Genomic DNA, 27,291 nt, shown 5'->3' with positions numbered 1-27,291 from the left:
TGCGCCTATTTGCTTACTAACTCTGCAACCATACTCTCATTTTGTTTCTTAAATTCATTGTATTGCTCTCCAGAGCGACAAATCTGATCCAAGTAATTAGAGACCAACAAGCCTGACTACACACCTGAAGAAGGCTCCACGGCCGAAACGTTGTGTTCTCTTTCTTCTTTTTTTCAGCATGGAATAAACCTATTACTTGTTCCTTTGCAGCCTGACTATATTACGTGTAAAGTTGTAGAAGTGAAATGTAGAACTGAATTAAAACGTCATCTGTATGTTAAGTGGCTGTATGCTTTAGCAAACACTAAAGGACATTTAAAAAGCCTGAGAAAAAATTCCAAGATTAGGCAAGAAAAAACTGACACATCACAATGTGTGTCTGTACAATGTAACAAAGTAACAAAGAAGGCAAGCAGAATATTAGTATATATAGTTAAAAGTTGAGAATGCTAATTAATGTTAAAATTGTAAAGTGCACTTTTGCATCCATCCAAGGAGTATTTAAAAAAGAAGATATTAATATTCTGGAATCAGATCAGAGAAGAACAATTCGCTTCATTCTTAAAGGTTTCAAGGAATGCTACACCGACAGGCTACATACCTGCACCTTGTGAAGTTCTGAACAGAGCAGACTATGTGGCAATTCAATTTCCCTATGGACCTGGGGTGCTGTCTGTGTGGAGTTTGCATGTTCTCTCTGTGTTCCCATGGGTTTTCCTCCAGGCTCTCCTGTTTTCTTTCCACAGTCCAAAGACGTGTTGGCAGGTTCTTTGGCTTCTGGGAAAATGGGCCCTGGTGTGAGTGTCTGTGTGCCCTGTGGTGGACTGGCATCCCACCCAGGGTGTACCCTGCCTTGCGCCCGTTGCTTGCTGGGATAGGCTCCGGCTCCCCTGTGACCCTGAATTAGAAGAAGCAGTTAGCAAATGGATGTGTGGAAAATTCACCTGGGCTTTGAACATGTCCACCCAGGAGCCAACGTCTTTGGAATCAGCAGCAAAGCACCAACCTGGTCACAAGTGGAAACTATGGGGAAGTGGAGTGGAAACTGGGAAAAGGAAGACTTACCTTCCACAAAGGATTGTGAGTGACTGGCACAAGCCTCCCAGTTAAGCATCAAAGCTGATAACCTGGATGAGAAGGAGCTGGGTAAGAATAAATAGCTACTAGCATCTTAAAAAACTATACGTCACCATTCTTGCGCTCAGAGATAGGCTGCCGCTGCTCAGAAACCTCCTTTTATTTAAAGTAGGTTGGGCTATTTTATAAAAAGGCGGTTGCTCAAAATAGGGAGCCTGCCTTTACACTATTTACACAAAATAGGGAGCCTGCCTTTACACTATTTCTCATGCAAATTCAAATGCTTGCATTTTTCATAGCCTGTGCAATCACATCAAAAGTAAGCTCACACAACTGCTGTATGAGAAGACAGCTTTTGCTGTGGTGGTAGGGGCTTTGTGCACTTTAATACCACCACAGGAAATGGAATAAACGAGATGCTCTGCATAGATCGCTGTTCGCTTAGCTCAGGAAGGTAGTGTGTGTTTTTGTATTGTCTGGGGCTGTGACCTCGGTCCCACTCACTGCAGCTGTTGTTAAGGATCCCCAGTGCCGCTTCAGATTTACGGATCTGATTATTGCAGTTTGCTGTCCTTCCCACTGGCATACAGTGCCGATCTGTCTTATTATACGTGCAACACCCAGCCTGGTCAATGCTGTCTCATGCTGACCTCTGACCCCTGCTCACAGCAACAGGTCGTGGTCCAATCACAGAGCAGCAGGAAACCAGCATGAGCTCCACTTCTACCACAATGTATCACACCACAATGCTGTGAATAAACTAGCTAGAAACTAGCTTCTAGTGGACGTGAAAGCCTGCTGATACTGAACCTCCTTCCAAAGGACACAGGTAAATACCATCTCTCAGATTTCTGTGGGAATTTTCCTCATTTCAATGTTTTGTCTTCTTTCCCATCCATAAGGTCTGATAAAACTAAGCAAATAAGTAACAATGCTGATTTTTATGTTCCCTCTCTTTATTTACCTGCCTGAACTGTGCCTTTTGTGCATTTGCGGTAGATCTGATGTTTTGTTGTGGGCATTATTTTTTTTTTGTGGTTGTGAAGTTTGGGAATGATTTTTTTTTACATACTGTAACATAACTACAACCTTGGCTAAAGTTGTATTTAGATTTCTGAGGCAAGGAAATATTTGTCCAAGGGGTGTTGAGTCCAATAAACTGGGTTGTCTCTGAAAAGCCTATATGCTTCGTTTTAGCCATATGGATCAGGGGTCTTGTACGATGGTACTATAGTCCAATAGACCCTGGTCTTATACTGTAGGTCACCTGTTTTTAAAGATGAGCAACACCTGTGAGCTATTGAGGAATTAAACAAGTCGTATGTTCAACTCAGAGAACTCTGATCCTTGAGGGCTGAAGAGTACACAGACGTTAGTCCTGAATGATCTCTGATTAGATCGTTCAATTGTTGGATACAGACTTTTTCCATATCTTTAGAAACTGGCAAGTTATACAGTCAAGCAAAAAGAAACACAAGCTACAGCCACGAAGATGCTTCTGCAGCAGAATATAAAATATCCGAAGAACAAAATCCTACCCACCACTACAACTCTGCAGAGCACCGAATCAAGAGACCGGTTTTTGTAACCCGCTGCTGTGATTTGTACTCTTTCCACGTCTAAAGACTGCTCCTTCTTGGCCGTGGGCTGCCTGAGCCTGCTTTCGTTCAACCAGATGACTTTTTTTTTTCCTCCGCCACACACACCTGAGGTTTTCATTTCCTGGCTGTGTCAGCCCACCGCTGCTGAGCGCTTCACACATTTAATCACAGCGCCTGACTTGTGAGAGGCGCCACCGTGCTGACAAGCATCTCTACAAGCAACTGCAGACATGCAGGGAGACGGACTGTCAGGCACAAGACTGACGTTCACACCGTGGGTGGGCAAGTGTATGAGGGGAAAATAGGACATTTTTCATGTTTTCTTTCTGGAGCTGGGGGGGAGCATTTTTGTATGAATATTGTATAGCTGCAGACAGATTTAGATCAGGGAAATTGCATATGTTCCCTCTAGCAAATGGGCTAGATGAGGCTGATGGGGTCTTCATTTTACCTTTCTCGTGGTAAATTCAACAGATAATCACTAGAAATAGACCACTGGATAGGCGGTATATTTAGATGGTCTAGGTATATTATTATCTGGTCCAGAAGACCTTATAGCCTTGGATCATGAGAATGTGTGTCAGACCTATTGCCTCTTGCTTTGGTGTAACATGGCTGTTACAGAGGGAGAGGCAGAGCGAACAGGATTGTTGTGTGTGTGTGTTTAAGGGGGGAGCGGTTGTCTCTCCAGGGAAGTGTAAGAGACAGCTGTGATTCCGGTCTGCTCCAGACCTCCTCCCCTGCCTGGAACTTCCTCCCCTGGCCTTCCCCACACTGTGGGTCAGCTGGCTTGCGCTGCTCTGTGTGGGAGATACAGCTACCCACTGGCCCAGCGCTCTCCAGGATACCTGCTGGAGGACAGGGTTTCAACCCTGCCTCTAAACTGACAGGCGCGAAAGCGATGCATTATAAGGAAAATCCAGTGTAAGCTTTAGCGGTGAATGATGTGTGTTGTAGTAATAATAATAATAAAAAAACTTTATTTTATATAGCGCCTTTAAAGGTGGCTTCTCAAAGCGCTTTGTTGTAGGACAACGTCTCTCCTTGCTCCCGTTTCAAACTGGCTGACATGCCTGAAAGATGAGTCTCAGTCCTGCTGCTGGAGGACCCCTGTTTCCTCCTCATCTGTGCTTTCAGCTTCTGGAAGAGTGGCCACAATTTTATTTATATCATGACTTTATATTATTATTAATATTAATGTAACAGATTCAGGTTTTTGGGTATGTGCCCTCTCTGCTCCCACCCCATGGGATCGAACCCGGGTCTCTGGTGTCACACAACAGGGAACTTGCCGGCTGAGCTAAGGGAGACCTCCCTCGGCCTGGGCAGCCAAGCTCCCTGTTGTGCGCAGGGGCGTATTCGTTATATTAATGTTGCGTACCAGTAGGAGGTGCTCTTCAGTCTGGACCAGGGTTCTGGAAACCAGTACCCCAGTATGCTGACCAGGGACATCGTGCAGCAGAAGGTGCTGCTGTATTTCAAATCTATTTTCAAGCTGATCTGACATCCTCTCAGTCATTAAGGGTCCCTGGGCCCTGCTCATGAGAGTAGAGGCGTTAACCCCAGTGTCCCGGCTAAACATTCGGGTCTCCCTGAAGTTTCCCTTAATTCCACTGGCGGAGCAGTTTCTCCCTCCTCCTCCTCCTCCTGACCCGTCGTGGGCGGGGGCAGCTGGTCTGATCAAACCTTTTCAGTCCGTTACCCTGCTTGGGGTGCAGTTTCTGAAAACGCTCTGCTGCAGGAGAGCTGGGAAGAAATTCTGCAGTCAGGGCTCAGCTTGCTTTTGAAGTCGTTGCTGTGTTTTCCGTTTAAGCAGGGTCCATTTATGGGTGTCCAGACGTAAGCGGGGCTGTGCTCCACTGGGACCCCATCACCGGGACCCTACACACTTGAATGATGGCAGGTGTGAGGCCCGCATCTTAACTTGGGGTTGACACTAATGTCTATGAGATTTGTTCTTAAGAGCTGTAAAAGCAGCTTTTAACGGTCAGCTAGAGATCAGCTAGCCTAGTTGACTAGTTGACTAAGAGCTCGGTTAGTCTGGAGAGCAGAGGGCAGAGGGTTCCTCCAGGACCAGGGCAGTGACTGTTGGAGTAAGAGGGAATAGGGAAGGAGGAGAGAATGTGCTTGAGACAGAGAAGGATACATAAGGCAGTCGCAGCTCGGCAGCGTTTGGGAAACAAAAGGGTGGATTTCTGTAGCGGGAAGCGGGCCTCCCTTCCTGCTTCCGACACCAAGTCCGCTCCCAGCCCGGAGCGGAGGAGGAGCAGAGGACGGGAAGATAACCGGCCCGCCCGCTGTCACGGGTGACTCACGCTGCGGGTATAGCACATCGACTCAGCGCGGCCGAAGGAAAGGAATGCCAAGTCAAACGACATGCGTGGAGACCGCGGTGCGGCCCAGTAAAAGAGAAGAGTGAGAACGGGCTCTGCCCACTTGCGGAAGACAAGACCCCAAAATCCCACGAGCGCGATTACAGCGTTACACGGGTCTGCCAGTAGGTGGCAGCATTTCCTGCGCAACATCTGTCGCCTGCGGGTTTAATGCTGGGCGGCTCGGCGGTCAGGGACGCTGACCCAGACCCACCAGGTAGTGGCCTGCGGGTGGACAGCACAGACCCCCGCCGTTCAACTCTTCACTTCCCCTTACCTGTCCGGTACCTGCCGACTACCGGTCTCGTCGTGTCTTGAGCCTCAGACGGGGTTTACCAACCTGACCTGGATGAAGGGGTTTCTAGAATGGGTGGCTGGTTTCACGCAGACACTAATGCAGACTCAAACCTGCCAGTCTGCAGGAAAGGCAAAGAGGGCAGCAGTCTTGGAAGAACTGTATAGTTTATTTATAGGACGTGCTGTCCTGCTGCATTTTGATTTTGCTAATTCCGTCTGACTTCACCTTTCTAAATCGTGTAGTGTAACCAGTGTCTCTGCGAGTCTCAATGCACTTGAAGTAAAACAACTCGGTAAAAGTAAAAAAAAAATCATGGTGGAGACATCTTCCACAGTGGTTAATATGTTTAAACTTATTCGTGTGAACTCTTACAAGACGATGATCAGATAAGCTTTATTGTCCCTTAGGAGAAACATTTTTATCGCACTACATTGTTGCTGTACATCTAAAAACAGTACACATCACAGTTGCACATACATAACTCATTATATAACAAATAGTCATGACATATTGCACATACTGCATTACTTTGTTGCTGCATAATTGGTTTATACTGATACCCCCATGTAATTTGTACTGCTTTAATAAATAAAGGAAGCCACGAATATTTGAATCTATTTGATCTACATTTGGGAATCCTAAAATGCTTTCCAGAAAAAAAGAAGGTCTTATTCAGAATTAGGAAAATGAAAAGAATCTGATATACAGGATTTTTCTGCCTGTCTAATCATGGATTGTTCAGAAATTGTCCGCAACTAGGAGTGTAGCTTGGCTCCCATAACCTTCGGCAAGGTGCAGGTCAGCTCCAGATCTATTTCCCGTCATCCAGAAACCAGGCTCATACAGTCTGTGGAAGCTTTTTTTTTTCTGTTGGGAGGCAGAAAAACAAATAAACAGACTTTGTAATAAAACAAAAAACCCAGCCCCCCCTTAGGGCATGCTGGGGAGAGTTTTAGCCTACCTTGGTGTTCAACTCTTTTATCTTTTTTTTTTTCTTCAAACAGTCCTAGACTTGAATATCTATGCAGAACCAAAGGTGATCATACTGTATGTTTCACCACCTGTGATCTTCAGAGAGCACAGAAGCTAAAAATAGCGTTTTAATTTCCTGACTGTTTAAACAATGTCTTTAAAGTGGTATCTCGTACTACACAAGCATCTCTGCTTCCATTAATTTATCATAGAGCCCAAACGGTTTTTAATTTAATTAGGAGTTCTACAATTTGTTCTGGTGACATTATTTGATGCCAGAATATTCCGAACAGAATGACCCAAGTGTAGGGCTGCAGAATGTGAGAGGGGGCACAAATTAGTGTGGCACCATGTCCGTGTCCCCTTTCCCCCCTCTGCTTAAACATAAACACAGTTCCTGTTGTCTTTTTTTTCCCCACTTGATCTGCTTTGAGAAAATTCTGCAGCATTAATTCTTATCAGATTGATTTGGAGGCCTGGAAAATAACTTCCCACTCAGAAACAACCATAGGACACAGGTATTGGAATATGTGACAAGACAACTAAAACAAAAGAAGAACAGACTGTTCAAAATATTTATATACAGACCCACATAGTGGTTTTAAAGAACTACGGTGCCTCTGTTTCCTATTCAATTCCATAGTCGGATTCCTGCATTCATTCCTGGTAGAGTTCAGCCTTCTGTGTCCTCTTCTTTATCAGAAGAGCCACTGTTTACATTCCCAAGAGCAATATGTTGTAGGAACACCAGATTCCTTCTCTCTCCACGCACTTGCATCTACATCACCACCCCAGAAAGAAACATCAGACATATGGGTTTATGCCATAGCTACTGGCCATTAGCGTCCTCACTAAGCAATTCTTTTAAGGATTCACATGGAAACATATCGGCCCCCTCGGCATTGAAGTGGCAGTAAAGACAAAATAATGTTCCCCACGTGTGAAACTCCCCAAGAGAGCACACAGCGTAAGCGCTGCAGTAATCACAAGGCTGTCATTTAGTTATGTCTGGTAGGACTTATCTGTATCAGACAAGGTAAAGCATCAAATGTCACAGATTGGTTGCATGAACTGTGAAGCAGTGTGGCACGGTGGAGCAGTGGTTAGCACTGCTGCCTCACCGTGCAGGCGCCCTGGGTTGGGTTCCAGACCAGGGTGCTATCTATCTGCGTGGAGTTTGCATGTTCTCTTCGGGTTCGTATGGGTCCTCTCCAGTTGCGCTGGTTTCCTCCCACAGTCCAATGACATACTGGTAGGATCATTGGCTTCTGGGGAAATTGGCACTGGCATGAGTGTGTGTGTCTGCGGGAATGGACTGGCGTCCTGCCCACGCTGTATCCTGCCTTGTGCCCGATGCTTGCTGGGATAGGCTCTGATTTCCATGGTGACCCTGAATTGGATAAAGTGGTTAGAAAATTAATGGATGGAACTCTAAAGCACGAAACGCCTTACTCCATTTGGTCTGAACACTGACTGAACAGTATCATTGGGTTGGCACTGCTGCACATTGTATATAGCACACCAGCGCCCCCTGGAGTATTTCAAAATGCAGAAGTGTGGAGTTTGGCAGCAATGATCAGATTCTGGTTGGATCAAATTGCAGCTGGGGTGGTTCAGAGCAGGATGAGGAAACCTTCCTCACCATTGGTGTGGCAGAATGTAACACAGTAGTATAACAGTAATACAGTAGGTACAGTTGTAATACAATATGTACATTGCATGTACATCTGGCAGTTAACTACTCTACTCATTTGTGTGACACTATGTAATACAATAGCAGTGTGAAAGTGTGCACCCCACTGCACCCCATCGGGCCTGCAGTAGCAGTGCTGGACCGACTGCCAGCAGGATTAGGTTATCTCTGCAGCCGCTCCCCGTGACTGCCTGGCGCCACGCTGTGTCTGCTCTCCAGTCAACCCCTGAGCTCCCAGCGGCTGGCAGCCAGGGAAGCAGGCAGCTGATTCCAGCGTACCGATACCGTACTGGTCTTACAGTAGGTGGCACCACCTTTCTTTAGTCTCAGCCTGGAGCGCAATAGCGCAGGGGTTCAGCAACAGGATGAGTCAGGCAGCACGACTTCTGCGAGAGCAGCAAACAATTGCAGATCTCAAGTGTTTAAAAACATTCCTGCACAATATTCTACTTGGTAAATCTCTGCTCATTTTCCAGTTTTTGATTACTGTGATTTACTTATCAAAGGACTTTTTTTTCTCAGGCCGCAGTTCAAATAAAGAATGCATTAACTTTTTTTTTCTTCCATTCAAGACTGCTGTAACACTCCCCTGTTAGTCACAACTTGACTAACAAGACGCAGAAGAAATGTGTCGTCATTAAAAGTGCTGATGCTACAGATGCTCAAACTAATGGAAATAAATGCATGTTGATAGCAGGCTCCAGACTAACAGGTTTAATGATGTGCCACTGTGCCTGCCATTATGGCCTCTCAGTGTGAGACATAGCATTAGAAGTCTGCAAACTCCAGAATAGTATGTACTGTAGATGCAAGAACAGTGGTCTGCGCAGTTTCCTTTTGAGTTAGGCCGCCTGTACTAGGACACCGAAGAGCTCAGGTTTGTTTCAAAGCCCCAAGAGGAACTGTGGGAGACTGAGACTTCTTACATCACTTCCAAGGGCAGGAAGGAAAGTACACAATGGCTGGGGTCATTCCACTGTTTGTGTTACACCACAGGCAGGTGAAGAAAAGAAAGAGAGCTGTCCATTACTGCCGGCAGCCCCCGTGCCCCGAGTTCTCTGCCTCTGCATGCTGTGTCCTCTGCGTGGCCTCTGTGCTCGGTGACACTTCTCAGGGAAAAGACAACCGAGACTCAGAACTAACAGTCCCCCCCTCCTCCCACCCCTTCTCTCTTTTTCCCCAGTCACCGCCAGTCCATTTACCCAACTGCTTGTCATCCGCTCACCTCTAAACCCAGCGAGGACCATGCAGGACTCGGAGCACCATGCAAATCCTACGCCCACACCAGGAGCCTCTGCAGATCAGGAACTCCTGGAGAAGCCCGGCTGTGCTTCGGTAACAATGGAATCATTGTTGTATTAGAATTGTGGAAAACATCTGAAGGAGGAGATACAGAGCCTGCCTTTAAAACAGGTTACAGGGGTAATAAAAATGGGACACAACACCAAGCACAAAACAGAGCAGACACAAACATCTGCATCTGGATTAATGAGATATAGACCTACTTGACTAACACCTATGATACAGGTGAGCTAACATGAGGCAGCCTGGATATGAGCCAACAGTCATGTGGGAGGCTGATGTTTACACCATAGGCAAAGACAGAATTGTGGGAAAACAAGACAGTTCCAGAAAAAAAAAAACTGATTTTTTTTAAGAGGTGCTCATTTTGATACAGTGAATATATAATGAATGCATATCAGTAATAAGCCGATGCACACTCAGGCCTTGGAGAAAACTCACATTATCCTATGTGAAAGCAAGGGTTGGCTCATCATCCTTCTGTGCTAAAATATTTAGCCTGTGACTGACAGCACGACCCCATGAACACATGCCTTTCAAGAAGGCTGTACGTTTTTTAACATCTCCTGTTATTATTTACTGCGCCTATATCAGAAATCGGTCATATATACAATACACGCAGGCACGCACACAAAACATACCAGTGTCAGTGTCCCGAGACGTTCAGATTCTTGTGGGCCTCCAGGCAGAACGATCTATTGATTTCTGGGCAGAAAAAACAAACAAACAGTTGCGTAAGAGTTTGCCTGTTTTGGTTATTCAGATCGCCTTGTTTCCATGTCATGGAATTCACACCGATAAAGACCGCAGAGTGTCCGGCTATGCTGAGCCACTCTCAGAGTCTTAGAACGGTGCAGAGGTGCGAGATTGAAGCAGAAGTCCCAGCGCTAGTGTCTCAGATTCTCACAAAACATTAAAGAGTCCAGCTCAAATCTTCAGTTTCAGCCACCAGCCTCGTCAGAGAAGTCAGTCAATTATTTGCTCGACTGGGAACCAATTTAACATTTGCCCCTGATCTGACGCAGTGTGTGGCTGTATAAATCCATAGACACACGCTATCTATATAACAGTGTATCTTTGTACGCTAGCAGCCCTGTCGTTTGAAGTGCGGATCAGTGCTGTGGACACGTTGGCTGGGTGTGAAAAGGAGGGGGTGTCCCGAGGGTGCCCCTCTCATTCAAGTTGTCTTCGTCTCTCCACAATGCTGTGCAGCGTTCATTAGAGAGGACAGGAGAGGCACAAAGGAATGGGAAATAAAGGATGTGGACTTCAGGACTGAATCTGGATGCTGTCGTTCATCTCCTGAAGTACACAAGCACAGCTACAAAACCAGGAGCCACTTGGTCTATTTTCAGTTCACCTCGGTTTTTGGTAGCTAAAAGGTCCAAGGATCTAGCCTGTGCTGAAAGAGGAAGTCAGGGTGCTGGGTTCAGTAACATGGCTTGGCAGCTTGTTTCATACTCCCACAACCCATCCTGTAAAGACATGCCCTCCTCCCCACCCCCAAAACTGGTGTTCTTAGTTTTAAATGAACTCTCCCTCTAGTTCGATTAAAGCTGCTCTACAGCCTTATTTGGATATTCTGCATTGAGAAAAAGCGAATTCAGCGTAAACAAGAGAACCCTTTAAATCTAGCGTTTGTTTAGCGACAATCTCTCGCTTTCTGGACAGGGGGGCATATTTATTCCTCACTGTGCCTTGATCATTGTACGTCTTACCCCTCCAACCGTGCAGCTCTGCGGAGAATAAATCATGGTATAGCTCTGAAAACACCAGCTTCACGCACACGCACACGCACCCAGCACGGGGCGGAGACTTTTCTTGAGGGGACAATGTTGCTTCTCGGCCTGTTGTCATTTCAGTCTCGACTGCAGCGCATGTCCGGTCTCTGACAGAGATGTACACTCAACCTGGAGCCTGGAGTGTTGACTGAGACCCCGGCCCTCAGCTCTGCCCCGACCGCAAGACAAGGAGACGAGTTTAGAAAATAAGGACCCGTCTCGCCTTCATCCGCTCTTCTCGTCCGAGAGCCGTGGTGTGACGCTGTAGTTCCTCAGAAGAGCAGGGTCTAATACAGATGCATCTCACCACTCTCCCCAAAATATTAAGATAAAGAACATCTATATTTAGTTTTAAAAAAAAGTATTGGTATTTGTATGTGTATTATCTATATTTACCTGCGGTGAGGATTCACCAAGGTTACACACAGGTTAAAGGCGCAGTAAACACTGACTGAATTGAGGTCTATTGGCTTTGCGGTTACACCCTCCCCTGCCCCCTGACGGCCCCGGCGCGTTATCTACCCGGCTCCACCCGCCTTTCTCAGGGCAGAAGTGGCAACGCCCGGCACGGGAGGAGCTGCTTATCCCCCTGACAGGGTTACAACGCAGAACACGAAGTTAAAATCCGGAACCAGACCGATCCATTCTCGGACCGCAGCAGCGCACATGAACCCAAGCTCTCACAAAGCGCTTCCACCCTAATATGGCGGGGTAAACGATAACCAGGGAAAGTACTTGCATACTTGGGGGGGTTGCCAGTTTTCCTTTAATTACTGCGATAACTTCGATTCGACTTGCAGGGCTGCCACTCCATTCTAACTGCATGGGTCCGTCTAAAACATCTCAACTTGTCAAAGAAAATGGCCCTACCTATCACAACACCTAGAAAATGTACCCCTCCGAAATCTTCGATGTCGGGGGATAAACATAAGTTGCATTTTACCAACCGTCTTTCTAGGGGTACGCATCAGATATGTGCTTTAACCGTACATGCCAGTGAGGGGGATCGTCTTTTTTTTCGAAAATGTAATAAAAAAAATAGTTTTCAGCTTCACGTGTTAAAATTTTAGAAGGCTCTCTGTGCGCGGGAGCTCGCCAGACCACAACTCGCCTTTCTAGTTCTTCAGCTCCAGCGGGGATTTCACGCGTGACGCGTGAGCACTTTTCGGAGTGGGGGTGGGTGGGGGCTGAGTCTTCTCCGAGTGCCTGCATCCCGCGGCCGCGCTCGCCCTGTAAATATTTGCTCTGCTTGGTACAAGGTGTGCGTCTGAGGTACAGAGAGTTACGAGCTCCGGATACCCCCCGCAGGCGGTTGTCTACTGGACATCTTTACTCCGCTTCTGCAGCAGCAGATCAGCTCAGGACGTGCGCCGGTTTAGACGAATTCTGCGCTGGTTCTTGGACGTTTCCTTCCACCTTCTGTCAGCAGCGGACCCTCGCTGTTACTGGAGCCCTGGATGCCGAGGACTGGAAAGGAGTAACGTGGAACTTCCCTGCACGATTTGGTGTTTTTCTTGCCCTTTTTCTTGAGCGCCTCAGGCTATAAGAAGTTTATGCTGCTGGCATCAGGGTTGTCAACACCTTTAAACTCCATGAACGCTAAAAGGGAATAGTTCAAACTCCCGCGTCTCGAAATACCGCGTTTTTTGTAGATATTCGATATAAACGCTATATATATATAGCGGCCAACTGACAGTAATAAGTATGTAATGGAAACAGCTTTCATTAGAGTATAACACATAAATTAAGAAATTACTGGGATTTGTCATTTGCAAAAAGCGCGACCAATGTATATAGCCGCTGAACAGAGAAAGTAGTGAGGTGGTTCCTTTGTAAAGTGTTTCTTTATGCATCGCTCTGCCGCTGCAGTTAAGCATTATTTAGTGTTGTCTGGAACCCAGCCCTCCAGAACGAACTTCAAAGAATTGCTTTCACAAGTTTTCCAGATTTCGCTTTAATCTTGCCAAGCCCGTGCGACAACCTGCCGGAGAGGCGACGAAGGGGATGTTTAGCTCCAAACGCGGCGCTTCTTTAATTAGAAGACGCCTGTGACGGACCTCCACGCAGTTCGCTCGCCTACTGTGCTTCGCGTTGCTCGGCGCGGCGGAGCGGAGCCTGTGCGAGTGTGTTGGCGGCGGGTGGGAAGGCAGCTGCAGCGGCCCCTGGCGTCCAGTCCGCTGTTCCGAGTGCGCAGACACTTCTGCCGGAGTCCTGTCTACCTGCCGGCGATGCGGGCGCCCCGTGGAACACCCTGCCGCGCCAGGACGTCCCCCCGCAGCGAGACACTGCCACACGGGCGCCCTGTGCCCACGATGAACGTCGGATGCGGGTGTTAAAAAAAAAAACTGGGGAAGTTTTTCACGCAAGAGACGCCAGAATGCATTTGTTTCGGAGTCACAATTACCGTGTCTACCCAGACCGCTGCACGCTGGAGACGGACACCTCACCCATCCGCGGGATCAGCTGGGTACGTTTTACTTTGAATTATTGGATTAATCGCAGTCTGTCCTCTGCTTCCCGCTAACACCACACACATTACGCATTTTGTTCTGGTATGAGATTTATTTAGCAGCGGCGAAGATACTAAATTGTGTCGGAACCAGGTTTCAATCACGGATAAGGTAAACCGTTCACTTGACCCAATTAGTTATGTGACGTTCAGAAAAAGGTGAAACTCTCCGTAGTTTGCCTCTTAATAAGTGCGAAGAGTACGTAAACACTATGCTGCCTGCTAAGATTCTTCTCCACGATGTCTTGCTGCTGTCGCAGGCGCTCTTAGGACGAGCAGGTGTTTTCGATCTGGGAATTAAATGCCCGAGTTGAAGCGGCTGAACCGCAACTAACACATCGGTTCTGAAACACTCACCGGGGCGGGAGCGCATTACAAGTCCTACCGTATAAAGAAGCCCCGACAGTTTCAGAAACTCTCAGCTTACAATCACATCCATTTGCTATGTCCTACAATACATCCTTCATTTTTAATAACACCGCGTCTATGTTGTGTGCAGGTCGTTTTTATAGGTCCTTAGTTTACGCTGATGTGGCCACCTCTAACGCGCTTGGGTTACTTTCCGATGTTTGCCTCGCTGTCAGTGTTTTCCTAGAGCATTCCTGCACTAGACTGTAGGGAAAACAACCAATTTGTGGTTAATAAACTGAAAACGATAGTATCGCGATTATAACAGTTGCATGAGATAAGTTCAATTAGAAAGAACACGGGAAAAAAACAAAGCACGATGATGACATTTCCAAGCTATTTATTCTGCAGCGTCCAGTGATTTTCAGATTTTCCCGTGCGCCTTGCACTGTGGAAGAGAATCGGACGTGCACACCTCAGGGTCTATAAGTATGACAGCCCTGCGATCGGTCGTCTTGAGAGTATTATACTGTATTCCAAAGCGCCTTCGCTCATCTGCCTGTGCGTCTTAAGAGCGAAGGCTGTCGTCTGTTGTTTAGGCACTGGATAATAAACGCACGCTGTTCATTCCCCTTCCTGCTGAAACCTGAGAATACAACAGCAACGCGTGGAAGGAGTCAGCGCTCCGGCTAAGAAACGGTTAATCTACACTGACTTCTTGTTTACACTTCCAAGCAGGGCATGAAGCCAAGCCCTTTAGCACCTACTGCGGCAGAGATGAGAGCTGATCAAGGAGGGTGTCAGAGGAGCAGGTTGTGGGCCTGTTGTTAAAGCAGTACGGTCTGTGTTGTACGTTTAGACATGGCAATGGCATCAGTCATCAGTCGGGGGTTCTGAATGCAGTTTCCGTGCTTGAATGCAGCATGGTGCAAGCAGCCACCTCCTCACCGGTCCCTGCTGGCTCCGGCTGAAGTGCGAGATGATAAAGCACAGGGGGTGGAAAGTTTACCTCCTCCTCACTCCCCCGTCCTCGGGCTCGTCCTGCTCCGCCGGGGGCAGATGACGGGGGCTGAGAGATGAGAGACCCACTCGGGGCTGCCTCTCAGCTTGGCTCGGTTTGTTTGTCATTTGCACAAGTGCATTAAAATGCTTATGTGCACGTATGCTCCTATACAAAGACATTAAAGGAATCAGCAAAAACATGAACACTGAACAGCAGCAGCAGCAGCAACAAGTTAAATAACACTAAACCTAAAAAAACACACCAGTGTGAGCCAGGGGTAGTAATCTGACAGCTTGTGGGAAGAAACTGTCTCTGAATCTGGAAGTGCGTGCCTTACGATTACCAGAGGGAAGGGGGCAGAAAAGTGAGAAACCAGGTTGGCTGGTATCCTTAGCGATACTTCCAGCCTTCCTGAGACAGCGAGTTGTAAAAAAAAGCGAGGGAAAAGCCTTTAAAACCAATCTGCTACCTGTAGGGGCTCACAGGGGGAAGCAAACATCAGAACCTGATCGGAACCATTAATTCCCTACGGGATTAATAAAGTCTTATCTATCTAACCCCAACACAAATTCTTAATACAAGAAATTGTATATGGCCAATAAAGTGATCTTATCTAAGACAGCCGTGGGGGTCCTGGTTAGTTGCTTGTTTCCTCACTGAGAGCGAGTACTCACATGCTGCACATTCAGTGGAATATCTACTTCACACCCTTAGAGGCAGATTGTGTTGGGCTGGTGTCTCAGCTGAACGCCTGCGTGGGTCTTGTCAGGGGCTTGACCGGGGGTCTCCAGTAGCTCCGTGCTTCTTGCTCTTGGCCTCCGTATAAAGGAGAAGAGCGACAGAGCTCCTCTGACGGCTCTCGCGTCTGGGTTAAATGACGCACTTGACTTGCTGGCGGAGCCCACGCCTTTCTTCGAAAGCTGCCACCCCGAAGACGGCGTGAAGGCTCCTGCTGGCGTCAGACTGCATGTCACCTGTGACAGGCCCGGCCCTGCTGCTCCGATCGGATCTCCGCAGTGGGCAGGCGTGCCAGAGGCTGCTGATGAGACACCTAAAAAATCTGGGACTCCTGGCACCCAGTTCTAGGAGTCTTCTTGGCGGTGTCAGCGCTGAGGAATCCAGTTTGGAACATGCAAAACAGCTGAGTGGCACATACCTGCGTAATGACTTGAGTGCTTATGCCATTAGACTGTGTTTAAGGGCACGCCTTTTCACAGGTGTCAATTTTGACCTAAGATCACTGAGCAGCTAAAGCTTACCAGGCCTCCTCTGGCTTGCTGTGTGCGACACAGACATGACAACTGTTTGTCATGCTCACAGAGATGCCAAAGTATAAGAGAGGAAATACCTTTTTTTTAACTGAGAAGAATACTATTACCACCAGAATACACCTTTATTTGCAAAAACCTCTCTGCTACTGTGTGGAAAAAAAAACATTGTACCTTTTCTCAGGAAGGGTTACTAAAGATACTAAAAGCTGATGAACGGCTCCAAGCACTGTATTAAATTCACAGTGTCCTGTGGGCAGAAAACCCAGTTCAGAGAGCTGAATGATCACCGCATGCGGCTGTATCCTTGTGTAACCTGGAGCCCAAGATGAGCCCAGCACAGAGAGGCTGCTCCTGTCAGGGGGGAGTGCGGGGATGTGGAGATGGGGAGTCTAGCACTCTTCCTGAGTGGCCCAGAGAGAGACTGAACACCGAGCCTTGCTGCTCAGACTAACAGCCATCTAGTCCCCTAGTTGTGCCTGGACCCTAGCTTTGTGCCTGTGGGTTTCATATCAGAACATAAGAATGATTCTAAATGTGAGGAGGCCATTTGATAGCTTATTGATCCAAGGATAATAATAATAATAATAATAATAATAATAATAATTGCTTACACTTATATAGTGCTTTTCTGGACACTGACAACATGGCTGGGTAGCTTGTTCTATAGCTTGTTCTATACTCCCACAGCCCTTTGCGTAAAGTAATACCTATTCTGAGTTTTAAAAAGCTGAGAACAGACTTGTTCACCTGTCTCCCACCCAAAAGCCAGTGCCAGTTTCTGCACGAGAACACCCATGCTGCAGTCTTCTAATGATTTGTGTGGCATTTTACAGGAAAGGGTTTAGAATGACTCCAATTGAGTAGATTAAGACCTAAAACTAAAGAACACGTGCAGAATATCCTGGGGAGTACCAGTAGGTACTTCTGGAATTGTTTAGCTATCTACACACAATTGCAGGGAAATTGTACCATTAATCTCTCCCCGATTCATTGGGTATAACGCTTCCTGCTGCATGCATTTCAAACAACTGAATATCTGTTCCTTGCAGCTCTGATACCAAATGTATTTAAAACCTTCCAGAAGTAGTGTTCCTCTGAAACTGGGTCTCTCAGTGCTACCCGCTCACAAAGGTCACTGTGAGGCTAAAGAAACTGGGGATATTTTTAACAGCACAATTACTCTGGAAAAGGGGAAATGAGGTTGTACTCATTTACCGCTGGTTACCAGCTGAGCAACTGCGCTTGGCGCAACACGTCATGTGTTTACACTGTCTTCTGGAGAGAGACAGTGAGTCCTAGTGTGACGAATGACCTTCAAAGGACATCCATTAAATGAACAGAGCAAGTATGCAGCATTTTTCTAAAATTAGAATGCCTGAAACCTCAGCAATGCTGTGTTCTCAGAGTTGATGTTTTCAAGGCAAGGACATGGTTTGTCTTTAGACTCACTGTCTAGTCTGATTCAAAGCAATATCAGCCTGTTCTATTCTGCTATAGCTGGACAGTTCCCCTTCCTTACTGTCTGAATCTATATCACCACAGGGGGTATAAACAGTACCATGATACGGAAACCCTGCCATAGCTGGGCTTCAAAGTTAATACGACCATGACAAAACACCAAGCACAAAACAGAGCTGACACAAACCCCATTGCGGCTGGCAGTATGAGCTTGTGCATTAAGCAGTTCCTGATGGAGCTGGATATGCACAAGACACTTATATCACAGACATGGAAGTACAGCTGGAGAACTGCATAATTATACTGTTTGTGGTTGCTTTTGTGTATATACTTCATGGGAAGTTCGGAGGTTAAAAGTAGAAGAATACTGAAGCCCTTCATTAGATCTAGTGGCCGTCGGAGCCGAAGCCTTGTTGCCAGGAGTAAGGAGGTTATTAGCTGTGGCAGTCCAGGGTCTGCCCACTCCTGACAGCTAGAGACTGGGCTCTCCCAGCAGAGTTTGTTCCGTCAACACAGGGAGAGGGCGGGGGGAGCATTGTGTTGAACAGCTGGAGGCAGAGAGCCAGCCTACAGAACAACTTCTCTGCAAAGGGCTCTGTTCTGCAGGCGACTCCCCCTTCGTTTCTCTCATGTGGAGGCTGCTGTCTCCTGCTTGACCTGAAATCCCCTCCTCCCTCTCTTTCTCTGCTGTTAGCGAGTAAAGAGGGAAGATCCCAGGAAAAGATGAAACCGGTTTGAAATCCCAAGGCTAAGAACAACACAAACTGCAACACTGGACGTGTCACCTCCACAATCATGGGAGCATGAAAAGATTTCCATGTAACCTGAGCTTCGTGAGTCGTGTGCCAGATTAATTTTAGGAGAGTGTGTTTGTCTTGTTAAGTACTGTATTTTCGTTTCCTAAGCAAGAACATGAACATTGGTCCAGGAGTTAAGCTATAACTCAGTCTTAACCCAGAGTAGATGAGAGGACTCGTTTGGACGTGATTCTGAACTGACAACACTGTCTGACATTTATTTCTGCATCGGTATTGTCACTCTACTTACTGTATTTCTCAATGTAAGCACCCTATTTAACATGTTCATTACACACCTTCATCAAAAATCGAAGGTGCTTGTCGTAAAAAGAGAGCACTTGAATCATCCGGTCACTCAAAGTCCCCTCACCTCAAATGTAGCAAATGAAATAATACCCAAGAAAATTCATTTTAGGATGGACTTAGCCTTGCATAGTGAAGGAAAGAATAGTGTATAACACTGCTAAGTACTGCAGTAGTTCTTTGTCATGATGTAGCGTACGATTTTATTAGTTTATTTCTTTTGAGGTTTTTAGGTGTGGAGAAAACGCTGTCACATCCCCGGTGAATTCCACAGCTCTGTGCGAACCCGTGGTGACAGGATTGCTAAGCAAAGCTTCCTCTGAATAAAGCTTCCAGAGAAAAACGTGAACTACAGTCAGGCTCTGCCTGAATCAGGTGGTTCTGCAGCTTCAAAACAAGCACAGCAGGTGTCGCCTCAATGATTACTAGTTTTGACAGGTAAAAAAAATCAAGCAGCACATGACATTCCAAATGATTTAGATACATTTCAAGAATAGGTAAACACCTGGCAGATAATGGTAATGTTAGATAGATGGTTATTGCATTTGTCTTTTACAATCTTGCAAACTATCCAATAATTCTCATGTGCTGAGCAAATACCGCATGTGCTTTCTTCAGTGTGTGCAGCATTGGTAGACATCACACAATTGAGTATTAAGTACTGGTTGGCACCTTGAATCTGAAGCAAGGTTGTTGGCATTTCTTCATTCTGATTTTGACTAACTGTTTTTCTTCCGCAGTTAACATACAGTTTCCTAGTGACTCAAAGCTGAAAGAAAAGTACAGGACACACGGTTTTCTGGTGGAAACCGTTTCTTGACGGATGGATTAGTGAAGTGCCTCTTTAGTTGTACACACCTGAACATTTTCCCTATCCTCGCATGTTGGTAAACATTTCAGTGCTGATGCCAAATCTTTATTCCATGCATACTCCATGCTGTCTAGGCTTTCTGCGGAAAAATATCGAGGTAGTGAATGGAAAACCATCCTTCTCTGTGCCTGCATACAACTTTTCTGTGGTACACATGGGTGAGAGCTGACCTAAGGGGAGGGAAGCAGAGAGATTACTGTACAAACTTGGCAGAGAACATCCGTAAACTCTGCATACTTTGTAACTTGCTCTGGATTTAAAAGTATGGTCACCTATAACACAAACTTTTGAGACAGTTTAGAAAATTTACAATAATGAAACCTTAAGGCTCACTTTCTAACTGAGTGCACTGGTGGAAGAGAAACCAGAGGACACCAGACCCTCCAAAGGCCGAGTCTGACGCCCCTGGGCTGGCTGTCCCTGAATGACCCCATCTCATTTGCAAACTTTATTATGACCACCAAAATGATTTAGATAAGGCTGACTGCTAACTCGGTAAATAAATCATTCAAGTCTTCCCGCACCACTCATGGAGAAGCAGTGCGGTGTCAGAGCAGGGATGTTGTTGAGGTCTTCAACTGTGAGATGTGGGAGGTCTTCACTGAGGATGCACTGAAGCAGCAGAGACAGGGCGGACAGCGTGTGAGGTCATTCCAGATGTGCATCCCACTTGCGTGCACAGCTGGACGGCCCTTCCGGAAGTAGGGAGACGGGGATATCGGGGAAGAGGGGTGGAGGTGGGAGGGCTGGGAGAGGGCAATTGTGTTTTGGAAAAATTAACCTTCCAAGGAAATTAAGCAAAAGCACGCTAACCAGTCCTCGGGCTCCCAGCTTGCTTGTTTAAAGTTGAAATGGTTGTTCACCCCCCCCAGTTCATGAGCTACGGTTCTCGTGAGCAAGTGTGTGAAGATCAGAGATGTGTTCTAGGAGACAGCAGTGGTCTCAGGAAAAGTCTGTTGTTAGCCAAAACTGACTTAACATTCTGCTAAGGCTAAATCAATGTCCTTTTTTTTAAATTTTAGACAATGTTGAGTATTGGTAATGAGAGATATTAGCTATTTTGCAATGTTTTAACACTGCGCGTCTCTCTCTGCAGACTCCCCTGCCAGAGGAGCTGGATGCCCAGGACACAATGAGACAGGTGAGTGTTGCCGTGGAAACGACACTGGTTGATCCAAGCACAGCCTCTCCCGCAGGCCCCCGTCTGTTGTCTGCAGTTCCTGACTGCCATCAAGAGAAGATGAATCTGTTTTCCGGTCACGATTTTGTGCCTTTCCTCTAAAGCAGTGATTCTGGGTTCCGGTTCTGGATCTCTGTGTCTGCTGGGTATTGATCTATCGGCTGGTATAAGAACCAGAGGATGCAGGGCTACTCCAGGCCCAGGATGGTGAACCACAGTTCTGAAGATATGGAAGGAGGCTTGAAGAGATCTCAGTTTTCGTTAGGCCTCCAAATCAGTGCTCTTGAACCTTGGTGCTGGAGAGTCACAAGGTCCTTGCTGGTTGGCATGCTTGGGTTTTGCAAGTTGACGTGTTGAAAAGCCACAGCATGTCCAATCAGAGGAGCTCTGTAGAACCAGGCGGACTGCTGCAGACACTCGGCTGCCTTGACTCTGAGTCTTTGAGGTTTCAGCTTTAGAAATGGAAAAAAAGGCTTAAACTGAGTCCTAAATCCTATCGAGAGAGATCCCAGCGGGGATAAGGAGGGACGGGCTTGTGCTGTGTTGCTGTATTGGTGATAGTTCTGTTTGCCCTGCCCGAGCTTTGTTGACTCTGGAAGTGCAGGTCTTGCTGTGTTTTTTTCATTCCTCCCCTCTGCTGTAATTAGTGCCCAGTAATTTCCTCCGCTGCTGTCTGGGCTGTAAAATTCCAGGCGCAGCAGCCGAGCCCTGGCAAGAGGTCTAAAGTGCACTCCAGCGTCAGGAGCAGCCAGTCTCACGCCCCCTCTCTTATCACAGTGGTGCTAGAAGAACAATCGGCTTCAGACACGTTCTGATAAGCACAGCTTCCAGCCTGGCGCAGCTTGGGATCTGACCCTCCAGCCTGCTGCCTCTCACCGTGCTGCGCGCAGGCTCAAGCACGTACAGACGCAAGCCGAGGGTGCGTTCTCAGACGGCTTTGAGCCAGAGCTGTCCCTTTTCCACATGCAAGCTGATTCTGGGCGCTCTGGCCGACGGTGAGCGAGGCGCCTGAAAAAGAACCCGAGCTGGCTAAGCTCACTCGGTTATGTCCAGGGCTGGGTTTTTTCCTGATGTTTTCAAAAAATAACGTGCCTTCGAAAAAGCAGCGCCATAGAGTTCTGATTATACAGTATATCCTTCATCGGAGCGTACTGGGACCTTGTCATTTTTTGCATTCCAAAACAAGCTGAAGTTCGACAAAACAAAAGGTGACTGAAATGAAACCGGTGTTGCTGTCTTCGGTTGTCTTTGCCTCACGGGTCAGCTCAGCAGCTTGCCTGAGAGTCCAGTCTCTGTTTCTGAAGAAGTGGGAAGGGGAGCAGTGGTAGCCCAGATCTGAGGTTTTCAGAATGTGTAGAAACGGGTTTAATATAATGATAACAATAGTAATAATTAAAAGTGCTTTATAGGTAATGAAGACTCTCCTCCACCCTCACCAATGTGTAGCCTCACCTGGATGATGTGACGGCAGCCACCTGCACCAGTACTCTCCCCACACACCAGCTATCAGTGGGGAGGAGAGCAGAGTGATGAAGCCAGTTCAGAGATGGGGGTTATTAGGAGGCCATGACTGGTAATGGCCAGGGGAAAATTTGGCATTTTTTTTGCCGAAATTTAATTTGCGAGTGGTTCGTCAGAAGCAGAGGCAGGGATGTTGACAGAATAAACATGCGTATTTCTCTAGCATGTTGACTTGTGGGAGCGCAGTACACCAAGAGCAGGCTGGGTAATGACTAATACCCTCTTTAATTAGACCTCGCTGAAGGTCTCGAGTCCTGCCGGTTTGGAGAGCATCCCAGCGAGGGTGGCTGAAAAGGTTCTGAGGCTGATGCAGATGGCTGGTAGCTGTTGTATTTATGAAGGTGTGTTGTTTGTGCAGTATTTGGTAAAAATACATGGCGGCCATGTGATTCAACGAAGTCAAAAACCTCATTAATAAATTGCTTTCAGCTCTGGTGAATGAGACTTTGGGGGAAAGTATTCTGTTCCCCAAGCGTGCAGGAGGCCATCATGAGAAACTAATAGTCCTTTGATGCCTGCGATCACTGTAGAAACAGAATATGTATTCATAACGATTTTTTTTGATGAATCACACAGTCTGCTCATGCGTGATTAATCCTGAAGCACAGACTCCGAAGCTCAAAAGTGTCATTGTTGCACCTCCTTACAGCCCGCACCACATGCAATCCAACAGCCAAGCTGCAATATTCGAAACGCCAGAGGGGTTCATCAGAGCTGGGGAGTGCTGTTGCACTGTGGGGGGTGCTGATTTGAGCTTGCAGTGTGCGCGGTCCGGCCGGGGCAGCTGTCTACACGCTGCACAGGTTTATAGCACCACCGTGCCGGCTTGCAGCCAAAGCACGCAAGTACAAGCAGGGTGGTGTTTTTCTGACAAGATCTTTGTTGCACGTTGGCTGCGAGTCAGTTTTACTCCTACATGCTGGAAGAAAAGGAGCTTAATGCTCTCAGGATAATGAGATTGTCAGTACAGGCAGATGCAATGTAGGTTTCCTCACCCTAGCACTTGTGCCTGAGCATCAAGCACTTACGACACCTTACAGCAAAGCCATCTGCAGCTGCCTGTACTCTCAGGTTAGGCCTGGCTGGCATTGTGTGTGTGCTCATCTCCTGCCTCACCCGCCTCTTAACCGATCCTTTGGTGTCACTCCTGAAATATGATTGCAGATAACTTTGTAGGTCTGTAGCTCTGGGGAGGAAAATGGTGATTTATGCAGGCATACAACATCAGAGACACCATTATCCCAAAATCTTACATCTGCAAAACATTAGATCTCCCTTTTGGTAATAATGAATTCATTATTTATAGAGGTCACTTGCAAACAGATTATTGACACTTCTATGGCGTGAGCCATGTGTATATACTGTATATGTACTGTATATATAGTATAATAGAGTAATATGAAGTCCTATTAAAATTATCTTCTTACGCACTCTAGAATGTGATTTGATCATCTGCAGTCTACCAGTATCTTAATGACAAGATCAAATAATTTGCTCAAGACACACCTGAAGAAAGGTAAAGTAAAAACCATTCAATTTGTTTACAGACGCCCCCTTGTTAAACTCCTCAAAGAACTGTCCGCTATCAAACAAATTGAAAAAGAATTAACAGGGAGGGATTGCGTTGTATGGAGTTTTATTTTCTGCGTGTCACTTTGTGGTGCCGCAGAGCCAAGTCTTTTCCAGCCAATGCAAAGAGGAGAGCACGCCCTGCTTGTGTCGAGCTGAATGAAGGGCGAGCTAGATCACAGCGAGAGCATTTACTGGCGGGTATCGTGTGGCCCTGTGAGAGTGGTATTAGCCAGCGCAGGTGAAGGCGAAGCTGTGTGTGCCCTGCGATGGCCAGGGTGTGTCCGGCCTTGCGCCTGTTGCTTGCCGGGTTAGACTCCAGCAGCACGGGCTGTTGCCACCCATTGTGTTCTGGTTTTGTTTTGTATTTTACGTCCAATAACAGATCCCACTCTCCGGCACAGCACGCGTGACTCCACTCTCGCACACAAAGGCAGTCCTGTTTCGGCATTTCGAAGAGGCCCGGTTAGCGCTGATGTCCTGCTGAACAGAGCTCATTGAGCCGTTGCAATCTTTCCACTTTGGTTGTCTTATCCCAACACACAGGATTCCGAGGAATCAAAAGAATTCTGTGTCCAAGGAACCACAGTGGGTTTTTCTTCTTTTTTTTTTCCCCCTCTTTGGACATGCATTCCCAGAAGCCCTCCTGAAGTCATGGGGTTGATGCACGAGTCCCAGTACTTCTTATTTATCTCCAGGTTACTACAAAGAAAAATAATTTTGCAGAAAGCGAACCCACTGTCTTTATCAAAACATGTATCTCTGAAAGAACACGTACCTGGCGTAGGAGAAATATGAGTGACCAGGGGTTACAAAAAGACAGTACTTCTGCAGTACAGAAACCTCTGATTCCTTTGACAGAAAGGCACCGATTTAATAACATTTTGTCTGCACCTTCTCCTAAGCCTGACATAAATGAGATGGTTCTCTTAATCAAGCCATGTGAATTTCATTTTGTGTTTGTTGGTTTTATAGCGAGGGATCAGAGCTTTGGAGAATAATGGAGATAGCTACAGTATGTGGAGCAGCAGACACGTTTTGGGGACTTGTAACTGGAAGGTTGTAGGTTCAAATCCTGGGTTGTGATCTGCTGTTGTTTCCTTGGTCGAAGTACTTCACTGAGACTGCTCTAGCAAAATGCCCATCTGTGCAAGTGGGCCCAAATGTCAAATCACTTGATTAAATCATTGGGTAAAAGTGGCAGCCAAATTAATTAAGATTAATGGCTTCGATCCTATGTCCTAACCTATGTCCTAGGTAATCTATGACCATGGACGACAGAGCAGTCTGCCTTTTCGTTTTTATTACAAGGAGGTGCCTGGTCATGGTAATCATGTGCAAACAATCACATCACACCGCTGTCACGAACCACCACATCAGTGCGCGTCTCGCCCCCTCCATTGTGTATTTACACTACTCCCATCTGGGTGATGTCTCTGTGTCCCCAGTCTGTAAAAGCAACAGAATTAGGAAGTCTTTCATCCCCTCTGCAATATCTCTCCCAAACAATATAAATTCCCCTGAAACAGTTTTGTATCAGCTCTGTTGGCAATGTTTGTCTGTCTGATTTCCCCCAGAGGATGAATCTTGAATTGCATTGAAATTGAATTGAAAAAATGTCACAGAATCTCGATGTCTGGGTACGCCTGCGGGATTATGTACCACATTATCTGTCACGGTGTTCCCCCCCCCATCAAGAAGATACTAGTGTAATCAGAGAGGAAAAAGAATGACTTTCAGGCTTTAGAACAAGTGGAATTGCCTTTTATACAGTAGTGAAAGCAAGGCCTTTCTAAAGGTAGCTGTTGTATAGTATAGGCATGAAAGAAATGTGTACAGGAGGGTCAGTCCAGTGAACCATCACAAATAGCCACATCACATATAACCAAGTCCACCCCGTACTGGCATATGATACTAAAGCATAAAGTGTTTATGGTTAAAAGACATAAGTAAACCTCCCTTATATGATAATTTGTTGTTTATTTAAGTTAATTAAAACATCATTGATCAACTAAAACAAACAGCAGTAATCACAATCTTTTATAGGAATCAGCTGAAATCCCTCTCAGAGAATCCCCCCTCCGCCTGCACTTTCTCAGTCTGCCCACCCAGCTGTGTCCCTGCTCCGTGACCGGCACATCCCACTGTAATGAAACGGGCAATAAGACTGTCAGAGAGCCTGTAGAGTCGCCTGCGGCCTGTCATTTTCCCACACTGCTGACACAGAGCTGGGGGTGTCGGTTACAGTCGCTGCCATACAGAAACAAGAGCAGGCTGGGAGGCGGGTGCTGGGTAGTGGGTACTTGGGCAGAGGGCAGGGGGCAGGGGGCGGGGGACGCTCGCCCACCCGCTAGATTTCTCATAGTCCTCGTCGGTTACGCTACTAGTTCGAAAGTTGTGTTTGACAGCCTTTGACTCAGTTTTACTCCGCCCTGTCCATCCGCCATCCAAGAGCCCTGTGACCCCGTGATAATGGGGACTCCCCTCCACCCTCACCAGTGTGCAGCCCCACCTGGATGATGCGACGGCAGCCATAGTGCATCTCTACTCTCACCACACAGCAGCTCTCAGTGGGGAGGAGAACAGAGTGACGAAGCCAGTTCAGAGATGGGGATTATTAGGAGGTCATGATTGGTAAAGGCCAATGGGATTTTTGGCCAGGATGCTGTGGTTACACGCCTACTCTTTTCGAGAAATGCCCTGGGATTTTCCAATGACCGCAGAGAGTCAGGACCTCGGCTTTATGTCTCAGCCGAAGGACGGCGCCTTTTTAAACTTCCAGATGTCGGAAACCCAACTGTATGTGTTATCAAGGAGGTCAGTGATGCAGAGGCAGGGTGTGGCTGAGTGTCTTCTCTGTTTGGTCTGGAAGTGCAGTGGAATTTCAAGCACTAGAATGAGGATTGCACTGCAGAAATGTGTTTTAGGGATAAGCACATAATGGACACGCACAAAATGTGTGTGTCTGTTTCCAGGCCTCTGGTATTAAATATTGTAGGAACTAGTCTGATTAATCAGAAGTGATGGCAGTATCGTATGATGGCATATTTTGGCTGTTGGTTTTATACCAAATAGTGAATAACTTCAATCCGCACCGAGCTCAAAACATGAATACTAAGCACAGGAATGCAGAGAACGAAGCCTTTTCAGTGTGTCCCACCTGCATCTTCTAACCACATCTGCCCCTGAACCATGGAAAACATCTGAACTCTCCAGGGCACAGAGACAGGAAAAGCGACTTTGCAAAAATGTCACGCATGAAGCTCTTCCAGCATGACTCTCGCTTCTGTGATTGGCGGGGATCAATGACAAACACTCGTGAGTCATCCTGACATTCCTTGACGTGCCCTGTCAGTCCTGTCAGT

General features: G+C 46.8%; 1 protein-coding gene across 2 annotated transcripts in view; it reads left to right on the top strand.

Moving 5' to 3' along the window:
• Positions 1–1,834: 1,834 nt before the first annotated feature.
• rapgef3 (Rap guanine nucleotide exchange factor (GEF) 3) overlaps positions 1,835–27,291 on the top strand; it is a 52,080-nt gene continuing 26,623 nt past the window's right edge. Inside the window, exons 1-3 of one of the 2 annotated variants that reach the window (XM_088915163.1) lie at positions 1,835–1,906; positions 9,197–9,348; positions 20,753–20,797. In XM_088915163.1, the coding sequence (XP_088771289.1) occupies positions 9,259–9,348; positions 20,753–20,797 (135 nt within the window). In that variant the 5' untranslated portion in view covers positions 1,835–1,906; positions 9,197–9,258. Of the gene's footprint in view, positions 1,907–9,196; positions 9,349–12,340; positions 13,564–20,752; positions 20,798–27,291 lie in introns of those variants that run through there. The other variant, XM_088915155.1, reaches the window with a different exon arrangement.

This window comes from Atractosteus spatula, chromosome 1, assembly GCF_055471065.1.
Source record: "Atractosteus spatula isolate fAtrSpa1 chromosome 1, fAtrSpa1.hap1, whole genome shotgun sequence".
NCBI classification, from domain to species: Eukaryota; Metazoa; Chordata; class Actinopteri; order Semionotiformes; family Lepisosteidae; genus Atractosteus; species Atractosteus spatula.
The sequence above is the reverse complement of the archived record's forward strand: the minus strand, read 5'-3'. Positions and strand labels throughout refer to the sequence as shown.